Source organism: Rhinolophus sinicus, linkage group LG04, assembly GCF_036562045.2.
Source record: "Rhinolophus sinicus isolate RSC01 linkage group LG04, ASM3656204v1, whole genome shotgun sequence".
NCBI lineage: Eukaryota > Metazoa > Chordata > Mammalia > Chiroptera > Rhinolophidae > Rhinolophus > Rhinolophus sinicus.
The window spans coordinates 170,748,412-170,762,526 of record NC_133754.1 but is presented as its reverse complement, the minus strand read 5'-3'; the positions used below and the strand labels follow the sequence as shown (position 1 = coordinate 170,762,526).

At 41.7% G+C, this 14,115-nt stretch overlaps 2 protein-coding genes across 5 annotated transcripts in view; one reads left to right on the top strand and one right to left on the bottom strand.

Moving 5' to 3' along the window:
• The first annotated feature begins 24 nt into the window (after nt 1-24).
• CDC26 (cell division cycle 26) lies at nt 25-6,187 on the top strand. 2 transcript variants are annotated; one of them, XM_019754639.2, is made up of 4 exons: nt 25-164; nt 1,834-1,943; nt 2,453-2,546; nt 5,766-6,187. In XM_019754639.2, exons 2-4 carry the CDS (start codon nt 1,891-1,893, stop codon nt 5,940-5,942), a joined length of 324 nt encoding a protein of 107 aa, XP_019610198.1. In that variant the 5' UTR covers nt 25-164; nt 1,834-1,890; the 3' UTR covers nt 5,943-6,187. The 2 variants fall into 2 exon arrangements, with proteins under 2 accessions (XP_019610198.1, XP_019610199.1); XM_019754640.2 differs by having other exon boundaries at nt 2,425-2,546.
• A 1,131-nt stretch (nt 6,188-7,318) lies between these two features.
• Nucleotides 7,319-14,115, bottom strand: part of SLC31A1 (solute carrier family 31 member 1) — a 30,903-nt gene continuing 24,106 nt past the window's right edge. For all 3 annotated transcript variants that reach the window (XM_019754635.2, XM_074330853.1, XM_074330852.1), the window contains 4 exons: nt 13,466-13,628; nt 12,907-12,979; nt 11,740-11,908; nt 7,319-10,492 (listed from right to left, as the gene is read on the bottom strand). In XM_019754635.2, coding sequence (XP_019610194.2) covers nt 10,294-10,492; nt 11,740-11,908; nt 12,907-12,979; nt 13,466-13,594 — 570 coding nt within the window. In that variant the 5' untranslated portion in view covers nt 13,595-13,628 and the 3' untranslated portion in view covers nt 7,319-10,293. The remainder of the gene's footprint in view (nt 10,493-11,739; nt 11,909-12,906; nt 12,980-13,465; nt 13,629-14,115) is intronic.

The following is a 14,115-nucleotide window of genomic DNA, read 5'->3' as shown; positions in this document are numbered from 1 at the left end:
CCGTGTCGAGAGGTGTGACTCGTCTAGCCTCCGAGAAACGCACGCGAAGGTCGAGGTTCTGCGCGGAGAGAGGCTCAGAGCAGTCTGGGAAGTGTAGTCCAGTTGGCACAGATTCGTGGTGGGCACTGAGGTTCCGCGAAGGGGCTGAGCAGGCTCGGAAAGAGGTAGGTGCACCGAGTCGCGCGGCTCCGTGCTGAACTCCGGAGCGAATGGAGGGCTTCCGGGGGCCTGCTGTCCCTCCCTCCCGGCCCTACGAGAGGCTTCACGTCGTCCTGGAGCTGGGACGATGTTGCTATGGAAACCTCTGCGGTAGACCTGTGAGTGCTACCTTGGAGCTGCGGCGGGAGAGCTGTTTTCCTTCTCCGCTGCAGGGAGGTTCTCTCCCAGGGGCTCCCTCTGAGCTGGGTGAATTTGGGCAGCAGCTAGAGATTAAGCTCGGAGAGCCCTCTAGCGCCAAAGGAAAATAAGGACCTGGCGGAGGAGCCACGGCCTGATTTTGTTGTCTTCAGCCTGGTCTTTGTATCAGATTTAGAGGGAGATGATGGATGTGAGACGTTATGCACGCAAACAACTTTGCCACGGCCCTGTGGTCCGCTGGGTGCTGGGGCATCAGAGACGAACAAGACAAGGTTTTTGCCCTCATGTCGAGGGGTGGAGATGCTCAAAATACTGGTGATTCCCAGAGCTGGACAGAGGTGTTTCCTGCCACTCTCCACAAGAACAGTTAAAATAATAATAATGGCTGTTATTTATTGAGCATTTACTGAATGCCAAATTACATTCCAGGAACTTACTTCAATCCGTACAATAACAGTACAAATACGGAAACTAAGATCTAGTGAAAGATGAAGCTAATTGTTTAAAATAAACAGGTTATTATTAGAACCTCTGCCCTTTGCCTCCAGAGCAAGTACCTTTACCCTATACCGCTACCTTGTGACGAGCTTTTCAGTTTGCAGAAAAGATAAGACAGTGCAAAGTAGTGTTTTTCTTTTAAACATCTCCACCTCCCCTGAACTTTGGCTTCCAGTACCATTTATCTACATTGGAATAAAAATAGTATCTGATTTAGTACAAAGCAATTTGAAATGTAATGTGCTAGTGTTTTGGGTTGATAATACCACCTATATGTATCCCAAGCTTCATGGGAGGGAGAGGGAAACATTTTCTTTTTATATTTCAGTCCCTAGCTACATCCTAGATACATGTAATAATAATTTATATCTATAAATAAAGGAGCTTTCACTTACATCATTCTCATTTATTAACTGAACCGACCAGCTTTGGCTTCACCTGTAAAACGGGGTAATTTTGCCAGCCTCACAGGGTTTCTGTGTTAAAATAAAAGTGTAAAGAATGGGAATGGAAAAGCATACCACAGTGCTCAAGGAAAGTTCATTTCACTTTATTTGGATCTCTGGTTTATTCAATAAAACATTTACTGCCTAGTTATTATGGATATACACTACTGGATTTGGAGGAGAATATACAGATGTCATCAACAGATTTTAAACTCAGTGCGGGAGTTATATTTTTTTTCTCCAAAAAATGTTTTTTGTTAGCGTAAGCATTACCTTGGGTTTTCAGACTGGTGTGGACTCTTGAGCCCCTTTTTATCCTTGTTCTCTCTGCCTGGTATGCCCTTAATCCCCTTTCCCTACCTGCCCTTCCCAAGCCAACCAAGACATCATCTCCTCCAGGAAATCCTCCATGTCTCCCCCCCACACTCAGCCCAGAGTGGATTGGGCCTGTGTGATGCCGTTGCATTTCTTGCACCAGAGTTCTTAGTACACTGTATGCAATTTTCTGTTTACATGTTTGTGTTCCCCACAGACTGTGACTGTGCCTTTTAACGCTGCAGCTGGAGCGCAAGAAGTATCTATTTAATGAATGCCCCATACATGTAGGACCTATTTTGACCCTGAAGATAACCCTGTGAATTGGTGAGTTAGAGGGAGTTTTCACAAGATTTAGTAAATTGATTTTAGCATTCAGGAATGATCACAAATCTCTTACAATTCTCATGTAGAGTTAATCAAATTTAATGGCTTGTATGCTCTCCCACTAATAGTACTACATTAAGATGTGATACTTTAATGTTATTCTCTTAGCTAGAATATGTCTTTGAATGTGACAGGAGCATGAGATTAAAGTGATTGTTGCCTAGAATTCTTTTATAGGCAGCTTGCTATTTAAATATTTAAAATTCTTGAAGAAACAGTTTTTTGGAATTAGAGTTGTGGATCTCCATTATGTAATAAAAATATAATATTCAGACACCTAAAGACTTAGACGTCTATGTGTGACTCTAAATGAATCTTTTATTTGCCATTCATTTTAGCATGCGTGCTTACAAATTGATCTGATATTTGTAGCTGAGATTTATCCCCTTCAGGTTTTCCTCCTCTCTGCCATTTTTGACAGCTAATAGTTCACTGGGTCTGGCTCTTAGTGTTGATTTCAGTATGCTGCGACGAAAACCAACCCGCCTGGAGCTGAAGCTTGATGACATTGAGGAGTTTGAAAACATTCGAAAGGACCTAGAGGTAGGAGTACAACTTTCAAATCCTTCGGAATATTTAAAACAATAACTCTTTTGAACTACAGATTTTTATACCAACAGCTTACTTGAAATCTCTATTTAGATTCTTTACAGGCATTTCCAATTTAATGTATTAGTTTCCTGTGGCTGCTGTAACAAATTACCACACACTTGGTGGTTTAAGACAATAGAAACTTATTCTTTCAGTTCTGTAGGCCAGAAATCGGAAATCAGTATCATTGGACCAAAATCAATGTGTCAGCAGGACCACGCCCCCTGCAGAGGCTCTAGAGGAAAATCTGTTCCTTGACTCTTCCAGCTTCTGGTGGCCCCCGGATCTCAAACCTCTGCCTCCATGATCACACTGCCTTCTTCTCTTATGTCTCTGAAATCTCTCTCTGCCCTCTTATCAGGACACATGTGAGGGCATTTAGGGTCCACTCAGATAATTCAGGATCTCAAGATCCTTAATCACATCTGCAAGGACCCTTTTCCCATATTAGACAACATTTACAGGTTTCTCGGATTAGGATCTGATAGCTTTGGGGGTCATAATTCAGCCTCCGACATTTAACATGTTAAAACAAAATCTCTTGGTTTCTTCCTCAAGCCAATTTCACCTGAGTGTTCCCCATGGTAGTATCCATTCAGTCACTCAAGCCAGAAACACCTAGGAATCATTCTTGAGTTCTCCCTTTCTCTCACCTTTTATATATAATCTGTCTGTAAACCTTTTGATTCTACCTTAAAAAAAAAATTTTTTTTTTAAATTGGGGAGCAGTGTGTACTTCCAGGACTTTTTCCCAGTCAGTGTTGTTGTCCTTTCAATCTTAGTTGCAGGGGGCGCAGCCCACCATCCCTTGCGGGAGTCGAACCCGCAACCTTGTGGTTGAGAGGCTCCAACCGACTGAGCCATCCGGGAGCTCAGCGGCAGCTCAGCAGCAGCTCAGCTCAAGGTGCTATGTTCAATCTTAGTTGCAGGGGGCGCTGCCCACCATCCTTTGCAGGACTCAAGGAATCGAACTGGCAACCTTGTGGTTGAGAGCCCACTGGCCCATTTGGGAATCGAACCGGCAGCCTTCGGCGTTAGGAGCATGGAGCTCCAACCGCTTGAGCCACTGGGCCGGTCCCAGATTATTTCTAGAACCTAACCATACTGTTTCATCTCCACTGGTAACAGCCCTAGTCCAATTAACCATCATTTCTCTCTGTACAATTTCAGTAGCATCCTAAGTGGTCTTTCTTCCATTTTTATCTCTTCAATCCATTCTCCATCAGGTATCTAGAATGACTTTAAGAATTTTAAGATCATGTCATTTCCCCTGCTTAAACTGTTTCAGTGGTTTGCTGCACTGAGAATAAAATCTCAATTCCTTATTATGGCCCACAAGATTTTGTATGTTCTGACCCCTTTCAGGTTTTATCTCCTGCTGCCTGTTGCCTTGCCCTCTGTACCCCAGACATACTAGCTTTCTTACATTTCCTTGAACATGCAAAACTATCACGTCTGACTTTTGCACATACGGTGTTTCCCTGAAAATAAGACCTATCCGGACAATCAACTCTAATGCGTCTTTTGGAGCAAAAATTAATGTAAGATCTTATTTTCGGGGAAACACGGTACTCATCTTTTGACTCAGCTCCTTTTAGAAGTTTTCCTTGACTACCTGCCCCCAGCTGGTTAGGTTCAACCTCTTCTGCCTGTGCTGACCTCTCTCATAGTACCATCTGTTGTCATTTTCTGTTTTTCTGCTCCCCCCATATGCTCCTTGAAGGCAGGAATTAGTATATTCTTTTTGCCTCCATATCCTGCAATACCAGGCCCAATGGAGGTGCTCAATACAAGCCTATTTTCATTTGCTGTCCTACAGTGGTAGATATTTTTTACTGTACGGCAGAGGACAGTACATCTTGTACATATCCATGAACATGATGGCTCTGCCATGTATTGTATATGCTTCTTATTAAGACAGATAACTTGTATTTCTTTTCCCTCTTCCTCACCCCAGGAGACTAGTGTTCTCGAAGCATCATAATTTTTTGCTTTTTACAAGCTCACATTGATAGTGTCTTATTAAGGATAAACTTTAAGTATGGTTTAAACTTCAGCTGTAATGAGTCTCATAAAGTGCTCGCATACTGAACTTTGACTCTGTAGAGTCAGCTCACTTTTGAGTGTCTTTCTCCTCAAGGCAGTTTCCCAGTGGGATTGCCCTGTTTTAGAGCTACTGAGGAGGGAAGGATAACATTGACCTGAACTGATCACCCTATGTTGTAATTGTCTATTTACCTGTTTCCCTGGTAGACTGTGACATCCTGAAGTATAGCGGTTATATCTTTTATCATTATACAGTAGCCCCCCCTTAGCTGAGTGGGATATATTCTAGGACTCCTACTGGATGCCTGAAACCACGGATAGTGGTGAAGTTATATACAGGATGTTTTTTTCCTATACATATATACCTACGATAGTTTAATTTACAAATTAAGCACAGTAAGAGATTTATAACAATAAAAGTTATATCGATATGGTCTCTTTCTTAAAATAATCTTATTGTACTGTACTCACCCTTCTTGTGATGACGTGAGATGATACAATGCCTACGTGAGGTGAAGGGAGGTGAGTGACATGGGCATTGTGACATAGCATTACGCTATTATAAGGGTGACTTGAACACAGGCATCGCGATACTGCAGCAGTCAATCTGATAACAGACGGCTGCTCAGTGGGCCGGGAGTGTCTCCTGTGTCGAGCCGCTGGACAGATGAGTCATGTTCTGGGTGGGATGGAGCCAGATTTCATCACACTACTCAGAACAGCATGCGATTTGAAACTTGTGAATTGTGTCTACAGCGTCAAGCCGCTGGACAGATGAGTCATGTTCCAGGTGAGATGGAACCAGATTTCATCACACTACTCAGAACAGCATGTGATTTAAAACTTGTGAATTATTTATTCCTAGAATTTTCCATTTACTATTTTTGGACCTCGGTTGACCACGGGTAACTGAAACCTCAGAAAGCCATACTGCGGATAAGGGGGGACTACTGACAATCCCCCTTGTATTCCTAACCATCGAAACCTAGGATTTCAGTTTATTGTTCTATAGAGCCTAACCCTTGAGCCTAATCCTTTACACTTTGCTAAGTACATGGTAATGCCAAATAATTATTTGCTAATGCAAAGAATGTTGCCTTAATCCCAAAATGTTTGTACTTTCAGACCCGTAAGAAGCAAAAGGAAGATGTGGATGTCGTAGGAGGCAGTGATGGAGAAGGTGCCCTTGCGCTCAGCAGTGACCCCAAGAGCCGCGAACAGATGATTAACGAGCGAATTGGTTATAAACCCCAAGCCAAGCCCAATAATCGTTCTTCTCAATTTGGCAGTTTTGAATTTTAGAGGTGGATTCTCTTTCGTGCCAGAGCCCTGGAATGGAATAAAATGATGGCAGAAGTACAAACAAGATTTAGGGAATTGAGTGCAGTAATCAAACAATGTTTTACCACCTAGAGAAACACTTCTGCATGAGATTACTGATGCTAACTTGCATTCTAAGCTGAAATGCAAACTCTGGTTTGTCTCTGGAAAATGTGATTCTAAAACGTGTCTGATTTGTTTTTAAAAATAAATATATTTTTGGAAAAGCGTGAGGCATCCTTAATGAAGTATCATAGTACTGTTAACCACCAGACTTCAAAGGTAATTGCTATAAGAGGTGACATTTTCCCCATTTATTAAAAGACCCTGAGCACAGAACTCTTCGAGTTGATCCTTGTCACTGACTTTCATTTGACTCATTTATTCAGCAAGTATTTATTGAATGCCTGTGTGTCAGTACCATCGAAGGCACTTAGTAACATCAATGAACAAAACAAACATCCCTGCCCTTGTGGAGATTAGATTTGAGTGACTTTTGTGTAAACTTGATCAAGTTGTGGGCCACCAGAATCTGTTTACAGAATGGCTTTGTGACTAGTTTGGGTATAATTTTGGGAGGACAGTGGAGGGAAACATAGTAGCAATGCACCTAACAGTATTATTCCAACTTACTTTCCTTTCCCAACTTGCGAAAGAATTTTTCCCAGTAGGAGCCAATCAGAGGCAACACAGAGGGTAGTTTAGAATCGTGTCCTGTTGTTTCCACGATTTAATTCAATTACAGGAAACCACCAATTGTAGAACCTCGGAATCATCTTTTCTAAAGAGAACCCTCTGCAGGGATTTTACCCTGCCTTTCTAGGGCAGTTTAAGTCTGGGTAATAAGAATGTGGGAAAGACGGGTAGAAGAGGACATATAGTTTCTCTTCTTCCTTCAATCATTCTTAAAAAACCTTTATTCCAGATTTACCTAGGACCTTCAATTCTGTTATCTTAGTCTTAGAAACACTGCAAGAATCAGGCTCCGGATAGGGAATGTTATCTTGAAGCCTGGAAAGGCCAATATGGAAGGGCAAAGAAAAAAAGGGAGAAACAAGACTGCCTTAACTTCTGTCAAAAGGCTGGGTGATCCGCTGGTGAGGCGGATGAGGGAGAGGGGAGAGTAACTAAAGCAGACCTCATGAAGGCTTTCCTAACCGATCCCGTGTCTAGAGTTCTGCTCTTAAGGAGTAAATTTTCTACTCCACTTATTTGATCATATAGCAAGTGGTTAAGATCATGGACTCAGAACCAGGCTGGCTGTGGGTTTATTAGTTGAAACTGAGTGGTAATGGCCAAATCTGTGGACAATAAAGAGACCATTTATTCTGATATCACTCTGGGTAGAAAGACGTGCATAGAATCACAAAATCAAAATATTTATTTTGTTCTTTTGTACATGATACTGTTAGAACATTCCTACTACAGCAATACTGCTCTCTGGGAGCTTACAATCTAAAAGTCAACATTAATTGTAGACCCAGTGATTAAGGCATTATATCAAATGTAGACTTTGTATCTTTAGATGTACAGTATTTTCTGAAAGAAGCAGCTGGAGAGGGCAGGATCAAAATTAAATGACATGAAAGTGTACCCCCTGCCCCTTTCAGCTCCTCCTAGAGCACGCTTTGTGGCTAGAACTCAAGACCAGTGCCTCACAGCTTGAAAAGGAACTCTAGAGAACCCTATTGCAGAAGTAGTGAGGAAACCATCTCTAATTCTCTGGTGGATACAGGATTCCATTTGTGGGCAATAGGGGGCTCACTGTTCCTCCAACATACACTGGGGAGAGCACATAATATTCTGTAACTGCAGATGGTAGCCCTCTACCCAGCCTTACAGAAGTTCCAGTGGGACAACTGCTCCTCGAAATGTGTGTAACGTCTCTACTAAATTTTATAACTCTAGTTGGTATCTATATCCACTGCATAGTAATGTCCACTGCGTCAGGAGGGCTAGGGAGACTTAATAAACTAGACATACGGGATAAAAGTATCTTTTAGATATATGGTAAAAGACAGAAAAAAGGGAAAATAACAGAGTAAGGGGCCAAAGAAATGGGGATACGGGCTTTTAAGAGATTTGAATAGGGAAGGAGGAAAAGAGAAATTTGGGTCCAAAAGGAACAAAGTCAGGCAGTAAATTCCAAATGCAGAAATGAAAGTCAATGGAATCATTATATTATCACAATCCAAGAGCTCAAGAAGGAATTTAAGCTCTAATTTATTTTTTCTCCTTCACTAGATTCTTCCTTTGGCAACCTAGTCTAAGAATTGCTGGAATTCAGGTTTTTCAGGAGGCTCTATCTTGAATACCTGAAGACATATCCCAAACTGATGTTTCTGGGAGTTTCAACTTCATAGCACTTTTCTTAACTGGCCTTGATTTTTCCTCATGATAAGATCCTGTTCCTGAAAGGGCTATTTTACAGCAGCTCATGCCAAGATTTCTAGACAGCACCAGGGTCACTACTAAACACTATTTTATTTCTCATGGTTTTATTATTCCTTGGCTTCTGAGACAGCAACAGGCTATTTTCAACTTAATGTTGGACTCTGTCAGTACCTGTCAGAGTCAGTACCTGTCATTTACTCTGCTTATGCTAAGTATCAGCACTACAAGGGGTGAAAATGAGAGCAAAGCACAGAACTAAATGTTGGTTCTTAGATTTTAACCCAGTCCAGTAGACTCATAACTCTCTCTTGGTTCAAAGCCATGAAAGTACACATTCCTCACTCTCCAATATTTAACTGTACCCACAGAGAAAAGTACAAACTTAAAAACCACAACAGAGGCCAACAGGATAGCTGTGTTATATCTCTTCTGCCCTGAGGCACACTGGAGTCTAGCACCAAGGAGGGCAGGATTTAACAGGCCAGCAGAGAACAGTCACTTTACAGAGGTAGTTTGGACTGGGAACAGAACTGCAGTGTAGATTAACAACTGAACAGATAAAAATCCAATGTGATTCTTTATTGACAAAAGCTTTGGGCCACTTGTGATCTAATTAAGCCACCAAGAGTACCAAAGATGGTCAAGCAGAGGATGAGCATCTGCCTAGCAAGGGCATGGATGTTGGGGGCTGAGGAAAACCTGGGCAGCAGCAGACGATACCCTAAGCTTCTCCAATGACAGGGCTAGACTTTTGCCATTCTGTCCTCTGACTGGTTGATTTACATTGTAGATCAAAGTCTTTCTCAACCTTTAAGCTACTTCCAAGAAACTACAGCTCTTTAAAAATAAGGACTGGTGATTTCACAGATGCTGATAAAAGTTACTTTGGCTATAGCCCTTCGTGTGTGTATGTGGGTGGGGGCACACTCACAGCTGGGGCTGCATAAATGTTTGTGGAATGATTAAGTGTTGACCGGCAGCATATGGTACACGAGTGAAGCCCAGATATACCACCTACCAATGAGTATTCGAATTCCCATGTTCACCCCACCAGGTGATACATCCTTAGTTTGAAGCAGAGATTCTCAAAGTGTGGTACTCTGACCAGCAGCAGGAGTTTCATCCGGGAACTTGTTAGAAATGCCAATTTTTGGCTCTGGTTTGAGGCCCAGCAACTAGTGTTTTTAACAAGCCCTCGAGGTAATTTTTATGCAGCTAAAGTTTGAAAACCATGAATTCAGAGGCAGACACATGGAAAGAATAATGGGAGATAATGGTTCAAACTCTTCCGCTTCCTTCAGCTGTGACAAACCAAGGTATCAAGTCAAAGTAAAATGTCAATGATTTTATTTTAAAATACCTATTTCTATTTTCTCAAACTGATTGTCATCTTTTTTTTTTTTTTTGCTTAACAAGTTCATTCTAATCAAAATGTTAAGTTGGAACACAGTTGATGAGTCAGCCACCCAAGAATGCATACTTCTGCAAGCTCTAGGCCTGGATTTAATCTCAAACCACCCCCTCTGCCCAGTACAAAGATTTCGATGCAACACATCACACCTAGGGAAAGGCACAATGTATTTCCCACTCACTGAGTCCAAAGACTGGAACTTATTTTTTAACGTTAAGTTTGGGCTCCGGGTTTAGTTGGGCAAGAATTTCCCTCAGCTGCCATATATCCTGGCTGAAGTTAATCCCTTTCCATCCCTGACCCAGGAAAAAACCCACCAAATTCACAGATTGTCTGTTAAAAAGTAAAAACAGAAGATTAAGAAAGGAAGCAGGTGATCATCATTGAATAGAAAGCTACCTGGATTAGACCAGAACATACAACTTGGATCTAAGATGATGGTGGAGGAGAGGACATCTCATGGGTGGCTTCACATCAAGAGAAATGGGAAGCTCAGCTCAGGTAAAAAGAGTCAGGGAGGTTACCACTTTAGCTCAGAGACCAAGCTAAACCTCTATTGAGCAGGGGTGGGGTGGGGTGGGGTGGTGTAGTGTGTATTTGTGTGTATTTGTGTGTGTGTGTGTGTGTGTGTGTGTGTGTAAGGAGATTAGGAGCAAGGGAAGATATGACCACCTGGATGATATGCAGCACTGTTTGCAGGAGGTGAGGAAAGCTCAGCATCTGCTGCCTGGAGAGTAAATAGGGAAACAGTCAGCGACCCCTAGGAATGCTCAGGCTCCTTCGCAGATCGGGAGAAAGAGGGAACAGTTGTCCTGAGCCCAGCCTGAACCGGACTCCCTCATAGCCACCCTGGCAACTCACAGGTACTTGTGTGTATGTGTATTGTTTCCTGGTCCCTGGAAATGAAACATGATAGGGCTGCCAGGTTTATAAGCAATGGCTAGTTAATGGTTACGTCGGCAGGCGGAACCCTCTTCGGGAGCTGGGGAGAGAAAGGAGGACTAATACCCTGACTTACCTCCATCTTGAATCCTGAAAGGGAAACCTAAACCCTCCCATACTTATTTGCCTGAACATTTTCAGGCCTTCTACTTTTGCAAAATTCACATTCTAAAAAAAATGGAAATAGAATTGAGGGTTGGGTGGTCTAGCAGAAAGTACTTAGTTGGGATCAGGAGACCTGGTATTTATCCCCTCGGTCACTTACTAGTTCTGTCACCTTAGATAAGTCACAATCTGTTTGGGCCTCAAGAAGCTCATCAGTACAATGGGAACAAATAATGAGAGCAGGATATTGGTCTATAGGATTGCTAGAACTCCAATTTAGTTTTAAGACCTATGTTTCTATTAAAACCGAATCTCAAAAAGCATTTGTCAAGCTGTGGGAAAAACCAGTTGTTATCCAAACACTTTCTTAGATGGAATATAGACATTTGTACAATCTTATATTGTAAACAAACTGAGACTAGTGCTGGGTAGGTACTACTTTTTATAAAATTGGATTCTGCCATTCTTCTATTACCTTACCTGAATTTCTTTGCTTAACTTATTATTATTTTGGCTAATATTTTACAATATAGATTCCTTATCTTTTTCCAAAGTGACAAATACTTACAATTAAGAACATTCATGTTTGCAAAAGGGTTCCTAGCATTCCTCCCTTGTTCAGCTCATGACCCACAACCCCAAGCCTCCAAAGACAGTTTTGATCAAGGTCACAAAGAATCACTAACTCAAGAAGGGGGCTGTTGCAAATAAAATAATTACTTTGCTGCTTACTATGTTTCCCCGAAAATAAGACCTCATCAGAAAATAAGTCCTAGCATGATTTTTCAGGATGACATCCCCTGAACATAAGCCCTAATGCGTCTTCTGGAGCAAAAATTAATATAAGACCCAGTCTTATTTTCGGGGAAACAGGGTAGCTAACCCAGGTCTTCAGAACTTCCATCTGGATCTGTTCAATCTTCTTACCCAACAGTTTTGTGTGTCTCCATAAGAATGGTTCCATTTGGCCCTGGGACAGGCATAGAATTGTAGCGAATGCTGACTTGTGACTTGCGCAGCAGGCTCTCTCGGGCTATCTTGAGTCCTTCATAGAACATTGCTAGTAAAAACACGCCCACAAAAGCTCCAGCCATTTCTAAGTAGGGAAGGAAAAGATGGTGGTACGGTTAAACATGTGCAAAAATATTAGCTGGTGTGCTGTCCAAGCTAGAAAGACAACATAGAAAAGGTGCTACCCTCAATTTCTTAGTCCATTATGCAAAAGGGGAATAAAACACCTTACTTTTAAGTACTGACTCTATTTCTTGAACAGGTACTTCAATTCTAAGCCTTTCATACTGGGAAGCATTGGTAATGCTATGAATGTATTCAAACGTCTGACTTAATACACTACCTGAAGTAAGTGCTCCCTCTCTTCCCAGAACAAATTGATTTTGTGGATCCAAAGATATAACAGCACCCAAAGCAGTTCCAAATGACTATTGAGCTTCTGCAATCTGAACTTAAGGCACAGCAACTCAACATCACAGACACAAAGAAATGGTTGATTGGTTACCCAAAATCTAGGGCTGACACTAAGATGGGCCATGCCAAGAATCAGGAGCGACGTAGAGCACAGTTGTACACCAAAAACAGCACTGGACTAGGCAGGTAGAGAAGGTCTGGGTCACTGTCCTAGCGCTGACATAGTCATTCTGTGTGATTTAGGGCTAATCGTTTTACTATTTGAAGCTTCATTTATCTGTAAAAAATGGCAGCACTGTACTAGATCAATAGCTTTTAACCTAGGGTATTTTGTGGTATGTATACATATAATGCTTCTTCTGTTATTTTAACTTGACTATAGTCTTTATATCCTGACCAATAGCTTATCAAAGAGGGAAGCACTCTGGAAAAGGATGAAAGGAAATGGATTACAAAAGACTCCTATCTGTTATCCAAATTATTTTTCAGAAACTCAGAATTAAGCATCGTGTATCCTTCCTTCCTATGTAGGGAACAGGAAGCAGATGGTTATGTATCGTAACCAGAATGATTCAGTAATTACGACAAAAGCAGGTGCTGGGTCTCCAGATTCTTGTCACTGTCTCTCATGTGACTGTCACCTTCAGACACTACCTGATGCTTACTCACCTCCAGCTGTATTGATCACCAGGCCAGAAAACAATAGTTCCACATTCTTAAAGCCAAAGTAGAAGGTCATGTGCTGTCAGAAAACCAAAACAAGTCAGTTAGAGATGACGGAAGATTCTAAATGAGAATTTCAGGTAAAGAAGCTTAGAATACTTAAAAGAAGCAGATCTGGGTAACATCACACATTCACTGGAGCAGGAAGCTGCCCCCCTCATTTTAGCATTATCACCACAGGCACTCTCCACAAGTACTTTGTCCCCACCATCAACCTTCGTGTTTTTCTCTTTTCTACATAAAGCATCAAGACCACAACTTAACTCAGAAAAGGGTCAATTTTGAATGTAAGGAATACAGTAGTATGGACCCTGGAAATCTTGGTTCTGGTGTGGCTTTGTAATTAACCTGCCACATGATCTTGGGCAAATCACTTGCCTTAGTCTTAGTTTTCCTCATTGGTAAACTGACTTTTAAATAACAACCTTCTGGTCCTAAAATGGAATGATTTCTACTACCCAAGTGGGTGGGAAAGGGCCTGGGCTGCCTCTCCCATGGCACTCACCATCATCATCATGTCGCCAGCTCCCCCGCCATGGGAGTAGGAGGCTGAGGTCGTCGGGTGGTGGTGAGAAGGTGGCACGGTATTGTTGTGGTCCACATTGCTCATCCCCCCATGGTGGGAATGGCTCATTTTTCCAAGAAAGGTGGAGAGTCAGCAGACGATTCTAGGAAAAAGGAGTATATATAACAAGGGTATAAAATCTTGACTCTTGATAAATATTTCATCTTTGTGGGACTTCATCCTAGCAGCTTTACTTAGAATTACTTTTCATAACCTGCAGATAAAAGAGAAGTAACTGTGTTCATAGGGATGAGCTTTGGAGATTGTGGCAGAAGGGATGTACATCTGAAGTTTCAGAAACCTAACACTTACTTTGCAGAACTGTTCCTTGAATAGTTATGTTCAATATATGTTCAAATTTAAATATGAGGTAAGGAGAAGAACAGTAACTTCTTTGGATTGCAGGAAACAGACAATGTTTGTAATGATGGACAAATTGATGCCATTAATGAAACTGAACTGCTCTTGGGCTTTCTAATCATAAATGTCATAATATAAAAAGCAAGCACGTTAGATAATTTACCTAATTGGGTGACCTGTGTTCCATAAGGATATTAAGAATACATTTTCAGATATAGGACAACCAGCCT